The sequence below is a fragment of the Tachysurus fulvidraco genome, chromosome 5, assembly GCF_022655615.1.
Source record: "Tachysurus fulvidraco isolate hzauxx_2018 chromosome 5, HZAU_PFXX_2.0, whole genome shotgun sequence".
In the NCBI taxonomy this organism is placed as follows: Eukaryota; Metazoa; Chordata; class Actinopteri; order Siluriformes; family Bagridae; genus Tachysurus; species Tachysurus fulvidraco.
Window position 1 is genome coordinate 24,586,948 of NC_062522.1, and position 27,118 is coordinate 24,614,065.

The window sequence follows — 27,118 nt, forward strand, 5'->3', positions numbered from 1 at the left end:
TATATATATATATATATATATATATATATGTGTGTGTGTGTGTGTGTGTGTGTGTGTGTGTGTGTGTGTGTGTGTCAATATATATTGACATTTTTATATTATATATATATTATATTATATATTAATAATATTTATATATATATATATATATATGTTTATATATATATATATATATATATATATATATATATATATATATATATATACATATATAATAAAAACATTAAAATCCTAATGAAGTTACCTAAAGCGCCGGTTCATACCTAGTCTGAATCATAGATATCTACACGTCTGAATGTCCGAGGCTCTGTGCTTCCGCATCACGTGACCGGTTTGCCAAAAACGTGCAAAATGTAAATTGTAATGATAGAAACACAAAGCAGTGACTAAGTGTTCTAAGTGTGTGTCATTTGTGGTTTTGCTTATTGCTTGTTTGTTTTGTTCGAAACAACGATTTCACAACGACTAGGACAAAAGCCCGTGACTATTTGTCTGTTACCTTTGAGTCACGTGACCAGGAGGTGGGACAATAGAGGCTGTAGATCAACAGGTAAAAACAAGGTGAGTTAACACAAGAGTGCTGAAGATCACGACATCGAGACCCATTAAATACACAAGCCCTTACTACCATGGATGGGAGCAACCTGACACGGCTTTCTGCTAAGTGACCACTTGTATGTATTTGTACGTGTTGTGTTTTCAAATTGCCATCGAAACAGGACAGAATTGTCGGCACCAACGCGACGATGAACCCTATAAGCAGCGGGCGCAAACCGCTGGGGAAACTTGCGGCGCGCCTGGAGGAGGTGAAGAACCCATGGCGGCCCCCATCCACGCTAGAGCTGAGCCATAACGAAGCGGCGCGTCTCGCCACGGACGCGCTTCTAGAGTCTGGAGAGAAGGAATACCGGCGGGTTTTGACCGTGGAGAAAGAGCTCAACTTTCTGTCCGCTGCTGAAATTCGCTATATTACCGAACATGCGGCAAAGTCCGGGGATCCCGAGAACGGCTCGAATGGCGTGGGGGACTTTGGAGAAGGAGACACGGCTTCAGAGCTCACTTCGGGAACTTATTTCCCCATGATGTCAGATGAAGAGCCGCCTATGCTTGAGCTAGGCTGGCCTGAAGTGACCAACCGTCACGGCCCCAGTGAGACCCAGATCTTCTTCCAAAGAGACAAGTCGCAAAATGTCAAAGATCTGGTCAGATCTCTGATCAGTAAAGCCAAGAAGGTAAGAAAAATCTAATGCTTATATGCAACCTGTCGTTACCAGCTGATTACTACAGGGTTCATACAACTGTATGGTTAAAATTAGTAGGCTATACATTCTTTATTGTTTTTAATGGATACAATCATTATTATTATTATTATTATTAGTAGTAGTAGTAGTAATAGTATTATTATTATTATAATGCAAGCTGGATGGACAAAGTTCTTGTAAGTCTTTAGAAAATATTGTGTTTTTACACAGCTTACAATATGGTAGTGGAGAGAGAGAGAGAGAGAGAGAGAGAGAGAGAGAGAGAGAGAGAGAGATTGTGGTCAAGTTGATTATTTGATCTTTTTTTTTTTTATCATATACAGAATATTATGTATCTGACATTGTATTTACTAAGATAGGTGTAAATGTGCCTGTTAACATAGATTCACATTTTAGTGTACATAAGAACATACACACGCACTAACCTTCTTTTTAGATGTGTCTTTATTGTTCAGTTTTGTTTCATTTCATTAAGTTGTGTTTGGGATTAAACTTGAAATGTGAAAATTCAATATTTACAATGATCTGGTGATATGAAATCTCATGTGACAACTTGTCAGAAGTGCACACCCTCTTTTGTCTATAAATCCAAATGGTAAACAATATGTAAAAGTTCAGTTTGGTATGACATTTCTTGCTTGTTTAAAAATAGTGTGTTGATCATAGAGTACCGCAAAGGTACCTGGTTGGTCTACGATATAGGAAGTGCAGACAGTTTATGCACAAGGCAATGGAAGCGTTGTGACAGTAGATATGTAGGTAGAAAGGAAGCATTTAAGAGAGGTGTAAACTGAATGGGGAAAAATAAATCAAGGGAATTTTGAATTAAATTCTACAATATAATTGATACAATGAATACTTAATGAAGAAAACTAAGGAGTTTGTTCACAGTGGCAGTGTTTGTAACTAGGCAAAAGTTGCTCTCATTCATTAAATGATCTGTTAGTATGTCCCAGTACACACTAAAAAGTGTGTATTTGTTCTTCATCAAAAGAGACCATACTTTTGATGCATAAAATAAACAGATGTTTTAGGATACAGCTTATCTCTTTATATGAACGCTTACTTATCTTTAAATCAGCATGATTGTTTCTTCCTGAAACTTAAACAGTGGTCTTAACACTTTGACCAGGCTAATTAGTCTTTTATAAAGTGATATTAAACACACATCCGTTGACTCTCTCTCTAAGTTTAAATTAAAATTCACATTTTAAAAATTGTTCAATGTGCCTTGTCTGCATTCTTGGAATTTCTGCTGTTTATTGATTACTGAGACAAAACTATTTCCTTCTGGGATCTGTAAAACTGTCTGTCTGTCTATGTGTCTGTCCATCTATCTAATCTAATCTATTATGCATTCTAAACCCAGGAAATTTGATGTGAATATATTCCATTCAATACTCCTTCAAAACGGTTTCACATTCTGGGTTATTCTGTAGATTTTGTTCAATAATTTGACTAAGGGCAAATATTATAGTAGTGCTAAACTTTGTCTGCATCCTATATTGTCTCTGTGTGTGCAGGTCATTGCGTTGGTCATGGACATATTCAGCGATGTGGACATTTTCTGTGACTTGCTTGAGGCCTCTCACAAACGGAAGGTTCCTGTGTATATTCTGCTTGATGAGAAGAATCTCAGTTATTTCACTGATATGTGCAATGCGCTAGAAATCCAGCACTCACACTTAAATGTAAGTCAAGACATTATCAGTGAAATTTAAATTTTATTTCATTCTTTGATTATGGATTTTTACTTTAATTCATGCACAAATGTTCTTAATATTCATATTCACTTAACATTATACATGAATACATGAATAGTCATACTCAGCAGAAATGGAGAAGAATGAATGAAAGGATGTATTTTGGTGTAAAGTTATTACATCAGTCAAAGTCTATTGTATAACAACAATGCATCAAACAGTCTGCTACAAAAGTAGATCTTGCGTCATTAACCCTGCCTCAGATGCCCATACAACCTTTCGTGTCAGATCTATAATGTTGTATTCCAAATGGAGTGATATACAAAAATTAAAAAATTATAGAACACTGAATTAATGTAATTCAATTCCACAGAATATGCGAATACGTAGCGTATGTGGAGACACGTATTGCACCAAAAGTGGGAAGAAATTTACAGGACAGGTCCAGGAAAAATTCATGATCATTGACTGCGAGGAAGTAATAGCTGGATCATACAGGTAAGACTTGCCCACTATATTAAATGAATGTTCACTTTTACGATATTACATCTCATTTACATAAAAATACAGTTAACTATATCATTGCTAATTTTATTAACCTAACAAATCTTTGTGAGGACACAATGGGGTGTGAGCGGATCTTTACATTGACCCAGCAAGCATGAGATTAGATAAGATAAGATACCTTTATTCATCCCAAAATGAGGAAATTTCTCTGTTACAGCAGCAAAGAGAAAGAAATACAAATATATAAAAGAATAGAGACATAATATAATATACAGTATATACACAACACAATGTAAGCATAAGCTTAACAAAGAAAAGATAACGTGGCAACTCCCAGGCCCGATATGCAGTATCAGACTAGTGTGGATTTAATTATTTCCCTCACGGTTCATCGATATACAATAATTGTTACTTTGATACTGATACCAAGTATTGTGTTTTCAAAGGCCAATACCAAAATGATACTAAGACACAATAAAAATGGAAAGATTAAAGACCGTTCTCAAATATAACATTTTAAAACACTATATGGGTTATACCATTTACTTTGTATTTCTGTTTTGGTACATGTTAAGTAGCTCTAGACAAATACGCTCATATAGATGTTAGAAGAAGAAAGCACATCCTCCTTCAATTGAGTATTTTTATTATTCAGGGCCTAAGTAATGACATAAAATATGTTTATTTTAGTTATTGTTGCTAAATGTGGTTGTACATGTTGCTAAAATATAGGGAGCCCAATTTATATAGGGTTTATAGGGTTTCTGAATGTTTTGTTTCGTTTAAAACAACTACACACTGAAACCTCTTGTGTGTTTTTTATTTTTCTGATGATACTTTCTTTCTCTGTTGACTGTTAATATATAAACTATTTAGATGTTTAATTTGTTTCATGTAGTGCATTTGGGAGTTGGGAGTGTTTTAATATTATATTTGTTGTAATATTATAGCATGACACTTAAGGTTGAACTCAAAAAACCTTTACATAGTGGGTGAGGCTTATTTTATGAGGGGAAGAGAGTTCATATAATAGCTCATGCAGTCAGCTTTTAGTGATGCTTTTTTTGGAGAGAATGAAATACTGGTGAAATGCTGTGTTTTAAAAAAAAGTCATTGGTCCTCATTGAAACACTGTGTCAAGTATTGTGTGAAAAAATGTGCAGTGGTACATGGTCAAATGTGTCTTGAATGATCATGGTTATGTCTGAGTCTAGCCAGTAGGAAATATGAACAGAAAAGAACTAGCAGGGACAGAGAAATGGAGAAAGGTTCCCGAACTCTTAAGTGGATATTTTAATTTTAAATCTCTTCCAAATTGTTTCTGCTGGTACCTGTTCAGAATAGAAAAAAATATATACATTTTTAAAAAGATTTAGAAATGTTAACTTGCTGTTGCTCAGAAAGTGCCTGCTATAATGTTATGATCGAGGCTCTGGACTCTGAACATAACTTGTTTTCTATAACAAACTATACAAAACATTAATGCCCTGGCAGTGGCAAATATCTTTGGCTTTATATTTAATTTGATTACATTAATGTTTAAGTTGAGATTTACAAGAAATATTTTAACTGCTCCTATGTGAAATACTGCTGCAAAAAAACACCATATTTGATTTAAGGGTTTGCACTTTTGTTCATATAGTATTACTTTTAAAATAAGTGTGCACTTCTTTTGAATTTATTATTGAATTTTGTGCATAACAATGTGATTAATCTCAGAAAAATCATGCGATTAATCGCAATTAAAAATTTTTGCCCAGCACTACTTTAAATGGCGTTAGTGTTTGTGCTGCTTGTTGTCTGACAATAGCTACAGAGAAACACAAAAACCCTGCCTCACACGTATACAATTTTAAGGTGCCGGATAGTGCTAGAATGTTTACTGATGCAAATGAGAAATTTAAGTTCTTCTATAATATAAAGAAATGTACAAATCCAATTGATTTGTCCTAAGTAAACTACTGCAAACACAGCTGCAGGGTTGCTGGGCATTTTGATGTAGGTGATACTTTGTTCTCCTGAATTGCATGTTTCACATAGATTTTAACATCCTGCATCAATTTGTCCAGAAAAATGTCTGGTATAAAAAAAATATGTATTTTCAAGATTAAGCTGTTGCTTCATTAATTCAGAAGCCTTCATAAATTAAGAAATTATTTCTTATTTACATTTCTCTGTTTTTACCTCTTGTTTAAAAAACGGTGAGAAATTCACAGCCACCAGAAAAGCATGGAACTCTAAATTGTTGAATATACATAATATGCAAATGGCTGTATTAATCTTTCAGATTAGAATAAAAAACATGATACAGTATGTGATGTAGCCAAATAATAAAATCAAGTTTGCTTATGCCCCATGTGAATTCTACCTGTAACATAAAAGTGTCACCATTACTGCTTTATTGTGCTTTTTCCTCATTTTCCAACTTGCATTTAAATAAGTGTTGACCTAAAATTGTTCAGACTTGCTGTCAAACACATGGAATTAATACAATGATATCAACCCCTGGGAGTTATTTGAGAACATGTTCATTGTCTTTCAAACTGTCAAAATACTCTGATCTGTTGTTTACCTGCAAGTAATTGCTCTATCATAGCGGCTTTCTACAGTTTTCTCTCATTATGATATGTATGGTGGCTAGTGGAACAAAAAGGAGTTTGACCAGGGGAATTTAGGCCATCAGACTCCCTTGCTACAGAACAACTAAATTGTTCACATTAATATAGTTTTAGTTTGTTTTTACTATTCAGACAGTCCACATGCTACATGTCATTTTGTAAACAACTTTTTGTTTTATTCTAATGTTACCTTCTTCTCTTCCAGTTTTACCTGGTTGTCTGCTCAGGTGCACAGCAACATGGTTTTGCACTTTTCAGGACGCATTGCTGAAAGCTTCGATAGGGAATTCCGTTGTCTATACGCAGACTCACAAATCATTGAGCATTTCTATAACCCTGATGAGGAAGGTCTTCCCCACTTCAGTTACATGATGCCCAATATAGACCTCCAAGACAGAGGAAATCGAGAGAGGGAAAGGGTTAGCTCAGAAAACTCAAGTAGCCAGTCCAGCAACAGCATCTCCAGCATTAAAGCAGCTCCAGGTTTAACCTCTCAAGTCTATAAGGTCACCCAGGAAAAGAAGGACACTGGCACAAACAAGAGTGCAGAGAAGCGGGGTGTTTTAAATTCAGGACATCAGATGCCTCAAGGAAGTAACATCGGCGGGTTGTGTCACAATGATTCCCTGCAGAATTCAGAAGTGGTATGTTCTGGAGTGGAATGGACCAAAGCAGGAACCTTCCAAACCAACCTTGCAGGACCAACATCCAAATTTCAAGGATTGGATCTCTATGACCACAAAAATGTCTTTCAAACTGCTACCAAAGCACAGCCGAATCCTTTAATGGAGAACAAACCACCCAAAGTACGTAGTCCTACCAGTCCTCTTTTTAACAAAATCACTGACCTCTTCTCTTCGTCAGCAAAGGACAAGGACCCCCATGTATTATATAAGCCACTACCATATACTGCAGCATTTGGGGGTCCAGATCTCTCACAAAATGAGCCAGAGAGTAGTCAGAGTCCTCCTCCACCAGCACCTTTGCCCAAAGAACGAACAGGCCAGGATTACAGAATCACTCGGGGGGATGAGAAGCGAATGACACTGGGACACAGCAAACTAGACCTGGTCAACTACTACAACAAGATGAAATCAAAGCAGGTGTACAGCCGCTTTGAACTGAAGAACAATTGACCTTGTCAAACCTATTCTAATACCTCTTGGCCTAGACATTACCATATTCCACTAGAATTTAAGCCTTCTGAAAAATAGCGTGAGCCTGTGAACATTTTTTTGCCAGGTTTATGATTTACAGTGAGTACTGTATATTAAATTGCTGTATATAAGGCTGGTGTATAGCTTTAGTTAACCGGTGCATTTTCTGACATTTAAAGGTGTTATAGATTTCTGTAATTATTGTGGCAAGCAAGAATGTTAGTAGAAAAAAGCTATGAATCTATTAAGAGGAATAGTTATTTGCTTTATTTGTGTTATTTCATTACCAAGCTTTCCAGTCTTCCAGATGTTTTTGTATTTATACTAGCCATACTTTCAACTGTAAAGAAACTGCAGTAACTCAAACATCTAACATGCTATACACTCACCATGTACTTTAATAGGAAACACCTGTATACCTTCTCATTTATGCAGTTCTTAAAGCACATGGCTGCTGCACAGCAATGCATAAAATCAAACGGATATAGGTAGAAGATAATGTGGATATCAAACATCAGAATGGTGTGACCTCTGTGACTTTAACTTCTGCTGTTGTAACCCATTCACCTCAAAGTTTGATGTGGGCTGAGATGCTTTATTGCACACCAGGTAATAATATGTGAGTTACTGTATTCTTCCTGGCTGTTCAAACCAATCTGGTCATTTTCTTCTAATCTCTCATATTATCATCAATGTGTTTCCATCTGCATAATTCAGGTATACTCTAGAGACTGTGGTAAATGCAAATCCAAGGAGTTTATGAAATACTCAAACCAGGACATCTGGCAACAATAGCCATGCGACAGTTAAAGTCACAGAAATCACATTTTCCCCATTCACATTTAAGTGTGAATGTCTTAGTTATTTATTTGAGGTTGAAACAATTAAAAAACATCTGTTTGTAATAAGTGTGCTTAAGACATAATGTGTATTGTAAATCACTTAGTGGTTAAATAAGTGTTCAAAAGCCAATTTGACCAACATACAGTACTGATAGTGTGCTTACGTTGGAAATACCAAATAGTGAGGAAGATGTCCATTTGCATAGTTTAGCTTGATACTGATCAGGTACTGCTTCAACCCTTGGTTTTAAGAAATTATAGTGTCCTGTAGTCATAAAAACACAAAATTTGATTAATAAATAGAAATGCACACTTCAAAAAGTTACAAGCCCATTTTATTATGCTTGGCATGCTTTACAAAGCTTATTTGAGTACTGGGTGGAGAGTTGTATGCAGTATCAAATTATTGTTCTAATCTTGTCCGGTTCAAACCATTGTCAGCTGCTTTTTTTTTTTTTGCCATGTCTGTTTTAGAGTACAAGTATTTTAAAAAAACATCTTAAAGTATTTGCCACCTTCTTTTACTACTCTTATATGGAAATTGAAAAAATAGTATTGTAAATGATGTTCAGAATTTTATGCCTGATGAGGAAATAAATATTTTAAATGTAGAACAAAGCACCATGTGATACTAGAGTAGATGTGTCATTGAGCGTATACGTGGCATGGCAAATGCGTGGACAATTGTTGCTGTAATGTGTTAAATGACAGTCAGACTAAAAAAATTTGCATTCTGCATTCAGCAGCATGCCTGCTTAAGCTCTCATCATTAAAGCTTTTCTTATCTGCTATATATGAACATCTGATCCTTCTTCTGTAGTTCATATACTTTTGTTAGTGAAAATCAGGCCATGTCAGCCCCATAGTAATGGGTGTGTATCTTCTTGCAATTAAAAGTATGTTACTATGTAAATATTTTCTCAATATATATATAAATGCCATTATATATAAAAGGTACATACAGTGGTATGAAAGTGTTGGCCCCATTCCTGACTTTTTTTCTTTTTTGCACGTTTTTCACACATTAATGTTTCAGATCATCAAACAAATTTAAATATTAGTCAGAGATAACCCAAACACTGCATTCTGTTTTTAAATTAAGGTTTTTATTATTAAGGGAAAACAAAATCCAAACCTACATGGCCCTATGTGAAAAAGTGCTATGTCAGTCAGGTGGTTTATCACACCCGAGTTTAATTTCTCTAGCCACACCCAGGCCTGATTACTTCCATACCTGTTCACAATCAAGAAATCACTTAAATAAGACCTGACTGACAAAGTGAAGTAGACCAAAAGATCCTCAAAAGCTACACATCATGCTGAGATCTAAAGAAATGTAGGAACAAATGAGAACGAAAGTAATTGAGATCGCTTTGTCTAGAAAAGGTTATAAAGCCATTTCTAAAGCTATGGGACTCCAGTGAACCACAATGAGAGCCATTATCCACAGTTGTGAACTTTCCCAGGAGTGGCCATCCAACCAAAATTGCCCCAAGAGCCAAGCGACGACTCATCCATGATGTCACAAAAGACCCCACAACAACATCCAAAGAACCGCAGGCCTCACTTGCCTCAGTTAAGGTCAGTGTTTATGATTCCACCATAAGAAAGAGGCTGGGCAAAAATGGCCTGCATGGCCAAGACAAAAAACACTGCTGAGCAAAAAAGAACATAAAGGCGCATTTCAGATTTGCCAGAAAACTTCTTGATGATCCCAAAGACTTTTGGGAAAATAGTCTGTGGACTGACTAGACAAAAGATTGGTATGTGTGTGTCCTATTACATCTGGCATAAAAAAATCAGGAAGGGGGCCAACACTTTTTTACACTACTGTATATTACATATAATGGACTCCAGTAAATAGGGCAACATAGATCTTACACATTTCATAGGAGCCATTTTATTCAATTTAATTTGATTGAATGTACATAAATGAAATAGCGAAGTGTGAACTGTGCAATTGCACAGAGTTATGCTTTCCATGCTGTTGATATAATGTGGATTTTGAAGATTCTTTTGGAAAGAATATGCAATTGTGTATCTGTGTTTGCACCAACAGTGAAGCCAAGTCCGGATCATGCATGTGTGGAAGATAACATACTCTAACATTGCTACACTTCAACTGTATTGATTCAGTAGAGAATTGTACACTAGTAGCTACATGCAAGTGTGCTAACAAACCAGAAGAAGTACAGTAACTCTATCTCTTCCATTCTTATTACAGCTGCAGACCTGCATTATTAGCCACCCTTGAAGTGTGTGTATATTATTAACTACCAAATCATATATGCTATTCACTCAAGCATCAGAGCAGAGATCTTGTGACTCTGACATGGTAGTAACGTGGTAGTGTGGCTCTTGTATCTTTATTATACTACTCAGACAAATAGACACTGCCACGAGGTTGCACCTTTGAATCACTAAAATTCTATATACACTCAGAGCACTTTATAAGGAAAACCTGTATGTCTACTCATTCAGGCAGTTATCTAACTGTGTGGTTGCAGTGCAATCAGGCGCAAGTCATCAGCTTCAGGTAACATTCAAATCAACCATTAGAACTGCTGTTTAAAGTTAAATTAAAAATGACTTTTTAATAGTATCAGAATTTCCCTAAAAAGTGTCCAAATACAAACTGATTATTCTGGCAAGATTAACTCCTGTTTGCATTTTTTGTTTTTATTTTTTATTGAGCACCCGTTTAATATAATTTTAATACAATTTATAAATTGTAATAAAATCAAATCTTGTTGTTTTCAACAAGTTTAATTTTTCTTACTGTACCTTCTAAACGAAAATAGAATATATTTTACTTCTTATTTGTATTTAGTTGTATTTAAACAATGTATTTTATCTAGAAATGTAAAACATTTAACATAAAAATTAATTTAAAACAATACATGTTTCCCATGTGTACTAGCTGTCCTGTGTTACACTGGTATATCCAGTTTATTAAGCATATCGCAAGTAGCTGGATAATGTTAATAACATAGAATGCTAATCTAATCGAATATTAGATAAATTATCTTTCAAGCTAAATTTTTCATTTTTAGCTCTATAGAGAGTAGGCTTACAGACAAAAATTGTTTTACATTTGACTTGATATGAGAGCTGTGGTATATTTACAGTTTGATGTGTGCCTTATACTGCCATTAAGTCTATGGTTCAATTAAACTGCTAGTCCCTAATTACAAAAAATTTAACTATTACAACTGTAAAATGAATATTAATAAAATTTATATCTACTTAAAGCTATTGTTAAAGCTGTTGTAAGCTCAGCACACATTATAGTAATACATAGTCCTTCAGCAACAATATAGAAGCACTTAAAAATACTGACTTTTTTAGATTCTCTGTGTTGTAGTCTTTAGCAGATTTCCTAGAATGCTTGATATTTTACTAAGAACACTGAAAACTTGGGACATGAATCCTACATTTTTAGGACAGCAATTAATTTAGTACTGCTGTCTTAATCTGCATAATACAGATGACTGGTTTCAGTGTTATGCAATTGCAGTCTAGTTTCTGTACTCTCCTGATAAACACAACAATGAGTAATGGCAAACACTTTTTATTTGGCAAGTCAAGTATTCACATATCTACTTTGTTTACATCAGAGCTCATGTATTTATGAGAATTCACAATATCTGAAATGAGGTGGATCAAAGGCTTACATAATGCACAAAAACTTGTGTGGCCAATTGTTATAAATATGTATAACTTAAGAAGACTAGCATGACTGTACACTTTCCAAGACTAGCATGAGTGTACACCTGTGAACAAATTAAGGTCCAAAAACATATGTTTTGATGAGGTTGGTGGAAAATTGACCATCACACCCATAAGTGGGCCTTCTCAAAACTATGACCACAAAGTTGGAAGCTTAGCTGACAATGGTACAAAATATGTGTATACTGTAGCATAACAATGTTCCTCCACTGGAACAAAGAGAGAGGTTGTTTTCCATGTAGGAGCTAATGATATATGCCTTCATCAGTCAATGGTTACTGAGTGATATTGTAAAGGTAAATTGGCCAAGAAAATGGCCAATGCTGTATTTTCTGCCAACTTGACTCCATGGTTTTAGCTACTGGGACAGTTTACTGAGCAATATCAAGAAGGACTATAGACAAGAGAAGGACACAATTTTTTTTAAAGTTTTAAACTTTTTAAAGTTACGATAACACCCACACACACGTTTTACAAAGCTTTTCCCATTTATAAGGCTAATGTGAAGAGCAGAGAAGACTTTGCTACAGCTTTGCATAAATAAACAAGGAGTAGATATATTAGATGCTGCTCTTACACTGGCTCTAGAGATTGAGCAGGTCCACCATGCCAGCAGGGTACTGCTGCCATTTCACTCACAACAGTGGACCTCTATAACAGCAGTAGCCTTAACTGGATCCACCACCAATGTTCTTCCACAGCCTGTACCTGCCTCTCCTTGTCCTAAAATGTCTGCATTAATGGCATATAATTTCTGATATTAATCAGGATGGTTTTGTGATAATTGATGAAGGTGTAAACAAAGATAATTACAGGTTCCAGTGAAGTGACAATGTCCAAGTCTCTTGTACTAACAGATCTATGATCAGTTATGATCAGTTTTTTTCAGTCAGCATGCTCAGGACTATGGTAGAACCAGCTTGGTTACCCACAAAATCAGAACCATACAGTAGATGACACACAATGCTCCTGCTCTCAAGGCAAAAATTCACAATCAGGTAGAAATGCTCAAAGCACAAGATATATTATAGGATAGTGATAGTGATGGTCTAGTCCAGTAGTGATGTTGAGAAAGAAAGACAAGGCCTACAGATTTTTTGCAATAGTCTTCATAGAACATGCAATAGAACTCTGGGCAATAGTTTGACCATTTAAGCATTTTTGTCACTACTTGAGCAACTGCCCTATTACAATTGTCCATAGATCACAATCCTCTTGTTGGGCTGCATAAATTGAACTTTGACATTGACATCTCACAGGAGGTAGAGGTCAGTTGGCTATAGAGCTTAATCCATACAATTGGGTGATTGTTCAGCTATGAAGAGACATTCTAATGTGCATGCCCTGACTTGAATCCCTGTAAACTCTCACAGGCAGTATCAATTCAAATGGATTACTTGTCTGTCATCTTCCAAGCATATGGTTCTGTTAGCATCAACAATACATTGTAAAGTGGAGTCAAAAATGTATCTAACCCAGTGTGAAACTGATAGTGTTACTTCTGAGTTTACTGTAAATGTAGTGTGTACCTCTTTCGGTGATGAGGGAAAAGAAATGGATGTTATCAGAAAACAGATCCTCTGCTCTCTCAGCTCTATAGTTGTAGTTATAGTGCTGAAAAACAACCTTACCTAACCTTAGACAGGTTAGAGAGAAATTGAGACAATTTGGTGGTAGGTGCAAAAGATGGGATAGATTAAGGGATAGAGTACTTTGTCATACCATGCATTGCCCTAGGTAAACCTCAAATTTATCTTTTGGTCATGTTGTCCCTTGTGCTGAACACTACAGTGCTGAACACACTCGCAACAAGCTCAGAGTTTATGCTTTTGGCCAGGAATGAGAACTGCCACTGAACAGTTTGTGAGTCATGTGAAGCTTGTGAGTCTGGGAGAAAGCTTGTTTCCCTCCAGTCTATTATTGATGTGAAACCTTTTTACTTTGTGTGTACTGATATCACTGAATTGCCAGTCACAACCAGAGGAAATACTGTAGGTATGTGTTGGTAGTGCAAGATCATTTTACCAAATATACCAATGCATATCTTATGGTAGACCAGAAAGGCAGTACAAAGTTTATTTTTATATAGTTATTTTGTATATTGAAATAATTCTGTTACTGGGATTTGGCACGCTGACATATGTGTAGGTCGGCATGTGTGGAAATAACCGTACAAGCGCTGAAAAATAAAAGTCAGAAAAGTTTCATATCTTTATATATGCCTGAATTATTACAGCAGACCCATTTGCAAGAGTCTATAGATTACTCTGAGAGCTAACAGGCCCTCTTACATTTTTTTTACAGACCTCCAGGGCCATTTTGTAGTTAGAAGATCCTCTGAAAACAGAAGTGTCCATCATAGATTCAGTAGGGGTTAATCGAATAATTAATAGGACCCACTCATAATGGAGGTTCTAACCTTTAAATTAAATATAGAAAGTAATATCACATTTCCACAATCAAATGCTATCTCAGACCATTATCTCATTTTAAATTTTGGATTATTTTTGTTATCTACAATAATAATCCAAAATTTGTATTTAATACTGTAGCAAAATTAATTAGGTAAATAAAAGAACAGTAAAACCAGTAGAAAGGCACATCAATATGTAGCAGCAATGAGTTCATTTAAAAAAATAGTATCAGGCAGAAAATTCATTCAAAATTCTACTCATTTAAAACGAAACTATTTGATAGATAATGCTGTAGATAATAATATTAATGATTCTAATCAGCACATAGGCTGCATTACTCCTTTTTTACTACTCTTTAATTTCATTAATTTATTATTCAAAATGATCAACCTGCATATGGAATCGCTTATCCACATGTTTCTTTAAACAGGTAATACCAGTAACTACCAAACCACTTAATAAAATAATAAAATATTCACTAAAACACATAATAAATATTCAATAAAACACATAATAAAATATTCCTTTAACACTGGCAATGTGCCAAAATCTTTTAAAATAGCAGTTATCAAACCCCAAATTAAAAAACCTGAACTTGACCCCTGCCAGCTGTCCAACTATGGGCCAATATCAAACCTCCCCTTTATCTCCATTCCTAAATAGGTATAACACTCATGAAATATATCAGACAGGATTTAAGCCTCATCATAGCACAAAGACCGAACTGGTTAAAGTGCTAACTGACCTGCTACTGGCCTCTGCCTGGGGTTGTCTCTTCTTGCTTGTGTTACTGCAGCTTTTGCCACTAAGGACCATGCTATTCTTCTTGATAGGCTAGAAAATGTTGTTGGTGTTAAGTGGAAAGCCCTCTCCTGGCTCAGGTCTTATTTGACTGATTGTTGTCAGTTCATAGGTCTAAATTCTATGTAGGTCTCGTTAAATATACATCCCCTTGGTGCAATTCTTCATACGCATGGTATTATCATAAACAATGTTATGCTGATGACACACACAATGTTATGCTGATGACACACAGCTGACTTATGTTTCAGCTAAGTCAGCTGAGAGATACCAGCTTATTAATATTAAAAAATTGTGTAATGGACATTAGTCAGTGAATGCTTACTAACTTCCTTCTGCTTAACTCCAACAAGACAGAAGTGCTTGTACTAGGATTACAGATCCACTTGACTACAAACTGTTCTGGAAAGGACATTAATTACATTTATAATATTTACTGTCCAGTGTCACCCAAAAATAATGGCTTCTCTTCTGAGCCTGGTTCCTCTCAAGGTTTTTTCCTCATATCATCTCAGGGAGTTTTCCTTGCCACTGTGGCCTCCCTGCTTGCTCATTAGAGAGAGATGTTAGAAATATATAAAAACTAAATTTTTTTCCCTATCATCTAAGAGAGTTTTTCCCTTGCCAGCATCACCTCAGGCGTGATCATTAGAGATAGATTTCAGAGATAAATAGTAACTTGGTTTTACATTACATTACTACATTTTTTTATTTATTTATTTTTTGAGACAATGTCAATTGTTAGAAGCACTATAATTAAACTAAACTGAAAAGCGAGCTCCATAAATAGATGGTTTGTCAAGAGTGTGGACTCAAGGGTGTGGAAGAGTGGTCTGCACACAGCCCTGACCTCAACCCCATTAACCACCTCTGGGATGAATTGGAATGCCAGCTGCCCATCTGTGGCCAGTTGCACCCGATGGACATACACTCTGGTGTAAGACTAGGTTGGCAATAAAATGCAAGTTCTATGTAGAATTTATATCTAATATAATAATATCATCTAAGAATAGTGTAGTCTGTCTGAGTCAAAATCCTGAACCTTGTGAAAGTTAGATGTAAAGTGAAAAGTTGACTATTTTTTTTTTCAGGGGGGTAAACGCTGACATAATGGCTACATGATCACTGGCTAAAATAATACATGGTTAATAGCTAATATACATGCTACAGTACATGATCACTGAGCTTTCAGGAATAAAAGAATAATGAGAGACCATACCAATCATCTCGATATATATGGAGATAGTTAATGTATTGAAAGATTTTGTTTCAGGTAACTGAATTATTGGAATTAATTGACCAGTTACCACCTTAAATGCCACATGTAGTAATGGGACAATATCTCCAGCACTGCATTTTTTTAATTTCAGCTTATGTTTATGTTAAACATAAAAAAAGAAACATGAAACACTTTCTCTCTCTGTTTATTTTAACCTAAATTTAAACTTATTAGATTTTTTAAAAATGTTAAGGGATTATGTGTAGCTACTGCATATAGCCATAATTACAATTAGATACCAAAGCTTGCACAGTGAAGTCAAGAGGCTACCAGAGTGGGCATGCACTATCATGTTTGCCGCAGCTGTGCTACACAACATTTGCATAGCCAAGAGAATGCCTCTCCCAATGCAGAATTTGGGAGCAGTGGAATAAACCATTAACCATTTGATCAGAAAACCTCAGAGGAGGTATTGATTGCCCATTTCCTTGTCAGCAATATAATTCATATGATCAGCCTGTAAAAGAGTTGTAATAAGAATTGTAGCTGTTTTAATGCAAGAGATATATCCTCTTTAATAATTTTGTTGAATTAACATTTCATATTTTTTTACTGGCACAAAGAAAAGTAAATTTAATACATTTCTTCAGTTATGTGTACTGTCTGTCACACCCAGCTGTACAAGAAAGTGACTTGATTTTCCAGTTGTACAAGACAAGAGTTCTGCAAACACTCTTCAGAGAGAAGCGGTCTTCTACTTGTCACTGTAAATGCTTTCATAAGAATTATGGTATATTTTTTTTGCTGTGTTTATATGTGGTGTTTCACAGTTATATTTCAAATGCTTCTGATTAGAACTCGATGGACCCTGACGGTCCAGTCAAGGCCATTAAATGCTATTACAGCATTTTATAAATTATAATTATACATTGGCAAATGAATAAATGTAAGCAAAATACAGCTGATACTTCTACACAAGGAATCTGCTATTTTAAAATAGTTCATTTGTATTGGCTGATGTACTGGAAGGTTTCACAGCATTATCATGAAAAAAGACATTTCGAATTAAACCAATTTATAAAACAGCTGTCAGCCTCCAAAATAATCATACCATTGCTTAATTAGTGTGACCTTTATGTTCCTGAAGCAACAGGTATTTGTTTTTGCCTTACAGATATGCACTGACTGGTCCATCCTCTGGGAAATCTCAAAACCAAGGTCAGTGACCTCTCTCAAGCCATCGGAACAGCTGCGTCTCCCTAGATCATCTGAAATGTTTTGATGTTAAGGTTTATTACCTCAATGTTTTTTGTATTTCACCAGTTGTAAGGGCACATACAGTGGGAGGAGCAGAAAATTTCAGCAAGGTACTGGGGTGGTACTTTGAAAGTAAAGCAAAGAAGTGGGCTTCAGCTGTGTGGGAGCAATGCCACAAACCCAACTCTTCCTACAACTGCTTCACTGAGCCTAGAATATCTCAAAACACCGAAGTTTATGGCCCAGATCAACAGTGCTGGGTACAGACACATGACATACTTGACCCCTAAGTTACATGCAAGTCACCCCAATTGCCCAGGCCCTGAGAGGCCAGTTGAAACCCTGGAAGAAAAAAGTTAATTCAGTTGGCCCTTCAGCAGGTCTCTTTCAGGACTACCAAATACTCTATTTGCTATTCCCATCATGCACCACAGATTGACATGGCAACAAATATGGCCGTATCAAACTCTATTTCCAAGAACAAACACACCCTGCCACATTCACAGTCACCGGAATTGTAACAAAATTCAGTTACAATTGTTTTTAATCACGCACATACACCTACAGTCATACTTTTAAAAAAGAATTTCATACACAACAGCCTTGTGAAGTATATTGTGAAACTCAAGGTGCAGTCTGTTACATTCTGTACATTTCAGAATGACACACCAAAAACACACCTAGATCTGAATTACTGAGCATTAATAACTTTAGATAACAGTGTTATCACTGTGTTAAAAATGTATTTTCCACAGCGCTCTGTAGGATAAACAGCTGCTTCTAAAATCAACCTATTGCCTGCCATAATATTATCACATTCAGTGCAAAGTAAGAAATCCAAGCATCATAAGATCCACTTGAACTAAATATATTGCATTTAATTGAGTTTACTTATCAAAAGTATGACAAAAATCTGTCCACAATGCAGGAGGAGCTTTTGTGTAGCACTGGAAATGTTAGACTGGAGTACCAGACAGTTACTTGCTTGTTCATGACGTATCATGTCAAGATCGACGGCAAGTGCGCTGTGAGATTAAATGCTGAGGAAAGCAAAAGGTAACACACACTCTTTTACTCACTCATTTTCAATAACCACTTTTTCCTGGTGCCTATCCCAGGAAATCTGGGCATGAGGCAGGAATGCCAGTACACTGCTGGGTATAATGGCACACTTTCACACATGCATTTAGACATAGTGGCAATTTGACTTAGCCAAACCACCTACTGACTGTTTTTGAGGGGAGCTGAATATCCTGGGGAAAAAAACTAAGAAATTGTAATCCAAATAGTAACCCAAGCACAGGATCAAATTAGGAACCCTGGAAACTGTGAGGAACCACTCTACTAGCTGTGATAGCAGCAGCTTAATTGGTCTTAACCCTTAAACCAGCCCAAACATGTACACATTACAGATCTCATTTCATCCCTATTGCACACTGTTTTTCTCCCAGTAACTTTTTAGAACAGATTCTTGCTTCCCTGCAGGGGTTTTAGTAGAACAGTATTCACCTGCTCCATCCTGTCATGGAATGCTGCCTTCCTTACCTGGCTTTGCACCAGTACATTACAAGAACCATTCCTCTGCATTTCATAAACAGTTACAGAAATGAGGAACAAGTGGGTTTTGGCAATCCTCAAATGAAAACAGCTGAATATTACAGTTGGCTTGTACCAACATCACTTAGAGGTCACTTTGGATTAAAGAATTTCAATTTGAATTGATTTAAATAGAAATCTTTACATTCAGATAAATAACCTGCATTTGTCTACTTGCCACCTGTCTATTTGGTATGATACTCAATAGGTTAAGTTCATTGCCTTTCAATCAGTATTCAGTTGTCTTCACCAACTACCAAAAAAATAGTGGCCATGAAAAATGTTTACATAAATATTAATACAATAAAGATAGGCACCAGGAAAAAGTGGTTATTGAAAATGTGTGAGTAATAGAGTTTTTGTTAAATTTTGCTTTCCTCAGCATTTAATCTCATAGCACACTTGCCCAAACACACTCTCTCTTGCTATCTCTTAACACCCACAAACATTCAGCACTGATTTTGGCCCCCCTTTGATAATCAATCTCCTAAAATCTTTGTGCCAATATATGGAGTCTGGCCTGGTTGAGTTAGTTAAGGTCCTTGTCAGCCTCCACCAGATTGGATGCAACATTATGCTGTCCTCAACCTGCACTGTAAACAAATATTACTCAGGAGTTGGCTGAGAACCGGGTGCTCCAGGAGCTGCTGCAACCAGCCACACTTCCAGCAGCTCCTCCGTCACGAAGATGTCTTGCACAGATAACATGTAGGCATTTGTGGATCTCTTTGACCACAAACCAGCTGCATGGGGATGGCCAAAGGAATAGTGGGCCAGACACCTCATCCCCTAGAACTAGGAGTGTATTGTCCATTTTCCTCAGTCCGTCTCTGTGGCATTCTGGAGGTTAATTTAGATATATGGTCATTTTGTGCCTATTCAGCTTTCTCAATATGTAATAATCTACATCATCTGCATCTAAAGCACTATAGAAAATGAGCAATTATTATAGAAAGTTTGATCATAAGTTAGTAAGGAGTAAAATTAGGAGTAAAATTGTAGAAAAACAATGCATTTTGAGGTGCATTGTTTTTAATGGTGATGGTTCTTTTTAATGGTGATGATTCCTTGCCAGATCAAACACTGATAAAAATGTGAAATAACAGTATTATTGTTACAAATGACATATTATATATTATTAGAATACAAAGAACCATAAAAAAACTGGAATCAATAAGAAGAAAATGAAGGGGAACTTGTAGCTGATCTTAAATTTGTTAAATTTATGTTTAATAATCTTTAGATGGTAAACTTTATACACTTACAACCAACCTTGTTGCCTGTGCAATGAATGAATGACTGCTGCTGAAATGTGCTCCTCATTGTCACTGCTCAGATGCCAACCTCAAATTGAACAGGTATCAGCAGAGCCACATAGTGTCACTTCATATAGCTTTGTGATTGGGTGTTCACTGTTTTTTCTATGAATAGTGATTGATGAGTAGTAGTAGAAATCCAGGCCTGAACTCAACTATCAACAAATTTCAACCATTCTACTCTCTGTTGAAGAGCAACAGAGTAGCCATTTTTCTGGACTTGTTACTAAACCTAAATTGTCATATTCATAGTCACTCTCATATTCAAGCCACACTGAAAAAAAAAAAACATAAATATTTATTCCAGAAAAATTAAGGCAGCAGTTTTTTCCAGCCATTTTCTTTGATGTTTTATTCAGTAAAGTGTAAATGATTTTAGTAAGTATTACCTGCAATGCGAATTTGGTAATCCTAAAGTTTTTTTTATTATTATTATTTGTTTTCAATCAAAACATTTAAAACATTTACTAATTTGAAACCTAATTTTTTAGTAGTGTAAAATCCAAATTGTCATGAACCTCTTGACAAAATGTTGTTCAAAATCTTGAACCTAATGATTTCAGTATTGATTATTGATAAACATATTTTAAACTATGCATTCAATTCAAATTCTTTTCATTCTATTTTTCATTCCAACATGGCTTAATGTTGATTGTAATTATGCCAAAGACATGGAAAATATTGAGTACATTTGCAGAGAACACACAGCAGAATATTCCAAATCGACAAACATAGGCAGAGTAAGTAAACAGGCACAGTTCCAGATAAAACAAAATTTCTATCCACGAGGCAAATAATCCAATACAATATCAAGTAAGATATCATACAATATAAGAGCGAAAAAAAACGAAGAAAAAAAAACGAGAAAGCTGCAAATTGACAATAATGGCATGTAGCGTGGGCTCCCTCTGGAGGGGAGGTGATGAAGTGTACAACACAGCAACACATTTCACAATCATTTTAAATTAGGTTTAAATTGGTCACCAGAACTAGTCAGTGTTGGTGCCAGTGATAAATAAATCCAATCTACTGGTGGTACAGAAGTCTTATAGTTGTGGCTCTTATTTATTAATAATAATTGTGATAAGATACCACATATATAGAAAGTTTACTTTCTTGCTTCAAAATGAAATGTTTACTATGGGAAAGTATGTTACTGCTGAATCACTGAAAAAGTTCTTTTTTTGAAACATTGACTGATCTGAATTCAAAATGGCGGGTGGAAGAAACAGACCAACTTAATACACTCATAGCTTTGCTGCCCTTACAACAATTACGAGATAATGTGGCACATAACTACAAATATTTGCAACTAATAAACACTTATCAATCATAGCTCTAATGTTATCAGTATTCTTATCAAATATAGCATGTCAGTAATTAATTGTGTGGGCTTTTATTCATAATAACTTCTTCTTCAACTTAATTACTAATATCAGTAGCCTATGTTGTGGTAGCATACTTGCTATATACAGTTAATCTATATGAACAAAGCATAAGAGAGTTCACTATTTTACAATGATTAATTTATTTAATGGCAAATGATTTAGAAGTATGTGTACTTTAGTTATTATGCTTGGCTTTTAACTAGGCATACTAGGAGATTTTGTTAATTTCACCAAGATAGCTTGCTAAACCAAAGGATGGCAATTAGCATTACACAGCAAATTAACTTCAGCTTTAGATTAGCAACAATCAAGCTAGCATTGACTGACATTCCCAAATGAGCAGAAAAATTCTTTGTAACAAAGAAAAATATTTCATACTCACTGCGTATTTTTTTTGTTTTGTTTTGAATGCCATGACCTGTGAATGTCAGCAATTGCAGGTTCTAAAGAAGGTCTTGATTCTTTAGTCATTCAAGTCTTCTGGTTGGGGTACATTCAGACACATTTGGTGAGAGTTCTTAATCCTTTTGGCCATTTTTTGAAAGTCATGATTGTGGAGGGAGATTTCCTTTATGTGGGGTTTATGGTGGAACTAAGAGCACTGAAATGTGGTTTGACCGACCCAAGTGAGTCAGTGGGGTCGATCTTAATGTTTGATTAGGCCTTTTCCAATGTTTTTTTTCCCTCTTTTTGCACATTAATGCACCAGTTGTCATGTGTGTAGATTCAGAGCCCCTTGCACTTGGTCTTCCCGAAGGCTTTGTTTCTGTCCTAGTATAATGCTGTATGCTCAGCTAGCTCCCAGACGGCCTCAGCTATGAGTGGGTTTAGCCACATCTCTGTTATCAGTAGGATGCAGCAGTTCTTTATGATGTTATCCGTGGTGATCAGCGGTTGTAGTTCTTCCTTTCTGTTGGCTATAGATCTGGCGATATTGAGAAATACACTCAGAAGAGGAGGTTTGTGGGGTTGTTTCTTTAGCTTAGCTAGTAGGCCCGACCAGCATCCGTGCTTTTCTTCCTGTGTCTCCTCCAAAAATGAAAAATAATGTATAAATATTTATTAATTCAACATTTTAAAGTTTAAAACTAGATAGATAGAGAAAGAAAGAGAAAATGAGAGTTTGGTGAACTGGGATGTTTGGATGCTATTGCCTTAACACTCTCGCACATCGCTGAGGTTTGCTGACTTGTGTATGTAATTAAACCCTCATGTCCTCTGAAATATACACTTAGTATTGATTAATTTTGATTGTCTGGTATTGATTTTTCCTTTGCTTAATGCTTTGGATCTATTTGTTGTTCTTAATAAACAGCCTACATACACTTTTATATGCATTGTCTTTTATATTACAATCTTGATATTTCTTCTAATATAAATGTTTCTTTCAATTTTAAACTCAATTATTGGTTAATTGTGGGTATATGCAAGGCATTTAAAATATTGTTGTATAGTAGTTAGCACATTTGCCTCACACCTCCAGGGTTGGGGGTTTGATTCCCACCTCTGCCTTGTGGGTGTGGAGTTTGCATGTTCTCCCCGTGCCTCGGGGGTTTCCTCCTGGTACTCCGGTTTCCTCCCCCGGTCCAAAGAAATGCATGGTACTGTAGGTTGATTGGCATCTCTGGAAAATTGTCCCCTAGTGTGCGATTGCATGAGTGATTGAGAGTGTGTGCATGTGTGTGCCCTGCGATAGGTTGGCACTCCGTCCAGGGTGTATCCTGCCTTGATGCCCGATGACGCCTGAGATAGGCACAGGTTGATTGTGACCTATGAACGCTATTAGTTTGTAGATCTAAATGGTGCCTACCCTAAACATACTAAAGTAATGTTTGGTGTTCTGCAAGGTTCTGCTTTAGGCCCATTGCTTTTCTCCCTGTATATGCTACCCCTTGGTGCAATTATTCGTAAACATGGTATTAGGTTCCACTGTTGTGCTGTTCACATGCAACTATATGTTTTAGTCAAGTCAGATGAGAGACACCAGCTTAATAAGATTGAAGATTGTGTGAAGAACATAAGACAGTGGATATTTGATTGAGAAAATGAATAATTTATTTGGAAAATAATCTATTTGTTATACACTTTTTTCACACCAGTAGAAACGTTCTAGATGTATTCAGAGCAATAACTTAACATTGTTTCACATTGGGCGGGAGGAGAATATGCTTCATACAATGAACACTGTTGAAATGTCTGTTGGAAATTTTTTTGTGATGTGTGTCCATTTGATATTAGTGTATAATAATGCATGCTCTGTAATGTGCTTCAACAAAGCTCTAGATTTAAGGAGTGTGAAATACAGTCCTCCCCTTGTCTGGCTCACACTCTGGCTCTGCATATTGTGACCTAGATTCAGTGCATGCTGAACATTGCCTGTACCTTGGTAATGTGTTTATATGGAACCCACTATAGCTCCAGATGGAAACAGTGTGAGATGCAGTCATCCTCCACAGATAGTCTGGCTCACACTGTGGCTCGGCACATTGTGACCAAAATTCAGTGTTTCAGATCCAATAAGAGGGATTTACACTGTGTATCTCCAGATCTGTACATCACACAAAGAATACAGAAAATATGCTGTACAAATAATGTCTTCAATGCAGGCATGTTTTGTAGGTTATGTGAGGATGAAGCCATCTTTGCAAGTTTACAAGCTTGTATTCTCTCTGTTGTTGGTATTGGCTGTTATACTTAAAAGCTTTAGTCACAAAGTCACAAAGTAATGTTTTCGTCAGCAGAACGTCACTCAGCTGCTATGTGTGAATCTATTTTCTCAACTTAATGATGATGATGGTCTTCCATGCTACATTATTATTGCATTTTTTAAAATACTTTAAAGAAGTAGCTCACCCAAGTTGTCCACCATGTTATGGGCATGTGCTTGAAACTATTTTCAACTGCTTTGAAAATCTTTTTATTTAACCATGTGCAACATTCTGTTTTTTTTGTTTTTTTTTTGCCTATTATTTATTTTAGATAGTATAATGATAATTATAATATTAGATATTGTATGAACTAGCTTAGACTCAGTCAGTATTTATTGCATGCAGATTATGCAATTTACCTTTACATTACACATTTACAGTAAAACATTAGAACATTTACTTTCTATCTTTACTCAACATCTGACTCCCATCGATTCATGGTATTCTGTGGATTGAGCTGCCCTTTGTGTGATGTCATGTCTTCTTTGTGAACCACTGTTTCATCAGTCAGCTTTATGATAGGGTCGGTGATCTTTTGTTGCTTGATTCCACTCAACTACAAACAGTTGTAGAAAGGACATTACATTTACTTTATTTACTGTGTCACAAAATGAGGATGGGTTTCCTTCTGAGCCTGGGTTCCTCTCAAGGTTTCTTCCTAACATTATCAGGGAGTTTTCCCTCACACTGTTGCCTCTGGCCTGCTCATTAGGGATAGATATTAGAAATATATAGTAACTTAATCTTAAACTTAATCTTAATCTTGATCAGGTAGTCTATATTTGTACTCATTTATCCTTAATTTTTGTTATTCTCTTTTTTATTACACCATAAGGAGATACAATTAATTTTGTTGTACTCTGTGCAGTAACAATAAAGAATCTATTTATCTGTCAGGAGCAGAATCTATGCATTTTCTAGAATATCTCTGGATCTTAGCTGCACTTTTTTAGAGATACACTCAGAATATCAATATTTCTATCATTCAAGCCAATCTTGACAATAAAGTTAAAGCTAAAACATATATACATGTACTACAGAGACACACCGATGAACACTCTATTATGTGCATCACCATCCTGTTAGGTCTTTGGTACTATTAAAAATGGTGCTATTAAACAGTGTGTGTTACATATTGTTATGCAAAGTTATTGCTAGGTACATGGAAACCCCATGTAGATATCTGATAAATAAAACCTGATAATTATATACTGGATAAATAATACATAATACATACTGCATTATTTTCAGCATTAGGGCACAAAATGACTAGCTACTTAAAATTAAATGACTTAAAAAACTATATTTGTATTCATAATTTAAGTGATGTATATTATTGTTCAACAACATATAACCAATTTTTTAAATGATTCCCAATCCTGCGTGCCGTGCGTGTTTGTTTTGACTGCGCGAGCACACGCTCCAGACGCGTCGAGCTCCGCGGGCGCGCACGCCCTTTGTATGGCTCCGCGCCTGCGCAAAGATTTCGCCGAGTTTGATGTTCGGCTTGGTTGTTGGAAATAAACAGGACACAAAAGCTTGATACTTTTTTTTACAGCTTAAGTTAAAAGACACTGGTCCTCGACTGCTGGAGGATTTGGGGACATTTGTTGGGGGGACAGCCATGGCGGAGGTGGGAGTGAAGGGTAAAAGGACAGGGCTCCCGGGCTTATGTTGGAAAACCTGCTACTTTCACGTCGTGTTTTGGGTCGTGTCTGTCTGTGGAGAGGAGAAGAGCTTTGTGGTGGAGGTAAGGTGACAATGAAAACGGTGTGTACTGTATGTTGAGGTGCAAAGCATCTGATGCCGAGCATCGCCTCCTCTTGGCGCATCTCGGATTTAACAGAAAGGAAAAAGAGAAATACAGCAATAAGAGAAAGGAAAGAATAAACAAATAAGTAGAATAAATAAGTTTACACAAAATAGCCGGAAATTGAGATAAATATAGCTGAATCGGTCAGTTCTCTTTTGTTCCCTAAATGTAGTGCATCTCTTTAATGTGTTGAAAAGAACATAATTAAACCTTTAATAATAATAATAATAATAATAATAATAATAATAATAATAATAATAATAATATAATAATAATAAAAAACACAGAGAAAATGCCTACTCGAGTGGGCTTGTGCTTTATATTAGTTGACCGAACCAATTAACGTTATGTATCATTTAATCCAAACACCCAACAGGATCCGCCATGGCAGACGACTGCTTTTACTGTAAACAGGAGGGATCCTGTACACAATGGTGATATTTTTGCTATCGCGGTTTACTGAACCCTTTAAATATCACTAACGTATTTTAGACCAAAAAAAAGTGTTTAATTTTATCCATGCTATGCTGAATTAACATACAAGTGTTTACGATTAGGCCAACAGCCTACAACCTGCTCCTTTATTTTTTATTGTTTATAGTCCATCGTTTGAAATGATGGACTATAAACTTGTATTGTTTATATGTTCAATTTGTATTGTTTGTATTTTTCCTTTCTGTGAAACGAAGCTATATTTCTTTTGTCCTCAATGGTTCCAAATATAGCATCCTCCATAATTTATGGCGATGCTGTGGCTGCCATGGAGCTACACTGTAATAGCTAAACAT

The 27,118-nt window shown here is 35.9% G+C and overlaps 2 protein-coding genes across 2 annotated transcripts in view; both read left to right on the forward strand.

The window, feature by feature from the left end:
• Positions 1-351: 351 nt before the first annotated feature.
• Positions 352-8,880, forward strand: fam83c (family with sequence similarity 83 member C). The gene is made up of 5 exons (XM_047814206.1): positions 352-561; positions 720-1,232; positions 2,786-2,953; positions 3,339-3,463; positions 6,296-8,880. Exons 2-5 carry the CDS (start codon positions 747-749, stop codon positions 7,224-7,226), a joined length of 1,710 nt encoding a protein of 569 aa, XP_047670162.1. The 5' UTR covers positions 352-561; positions 720-746; the 3' UTR covers positions 7,227-8,880.
• A 17,081-nt stretch (positions 8,881-25,961) lies between these two features.
• mmp24 (matrix metallopeptidase 24) overlaps positions 25,962-27,118 on the forward strand; it is a 33,355-nt gene continuing 32,198 nt past the window's right edge. Inside the window, exon 1 of the mRNA XM_027147143.2 lies at positions 25,962-26,267. Within this exon, the coding sequence (XP_027002944.2) occupies positions 26,142-26,267 (126 nt within the window). The 5' untranslated portion in view covers positions 25,962-26,141. The remainder of the gene's footprint in view (positions 26,268-27,118) is intronic.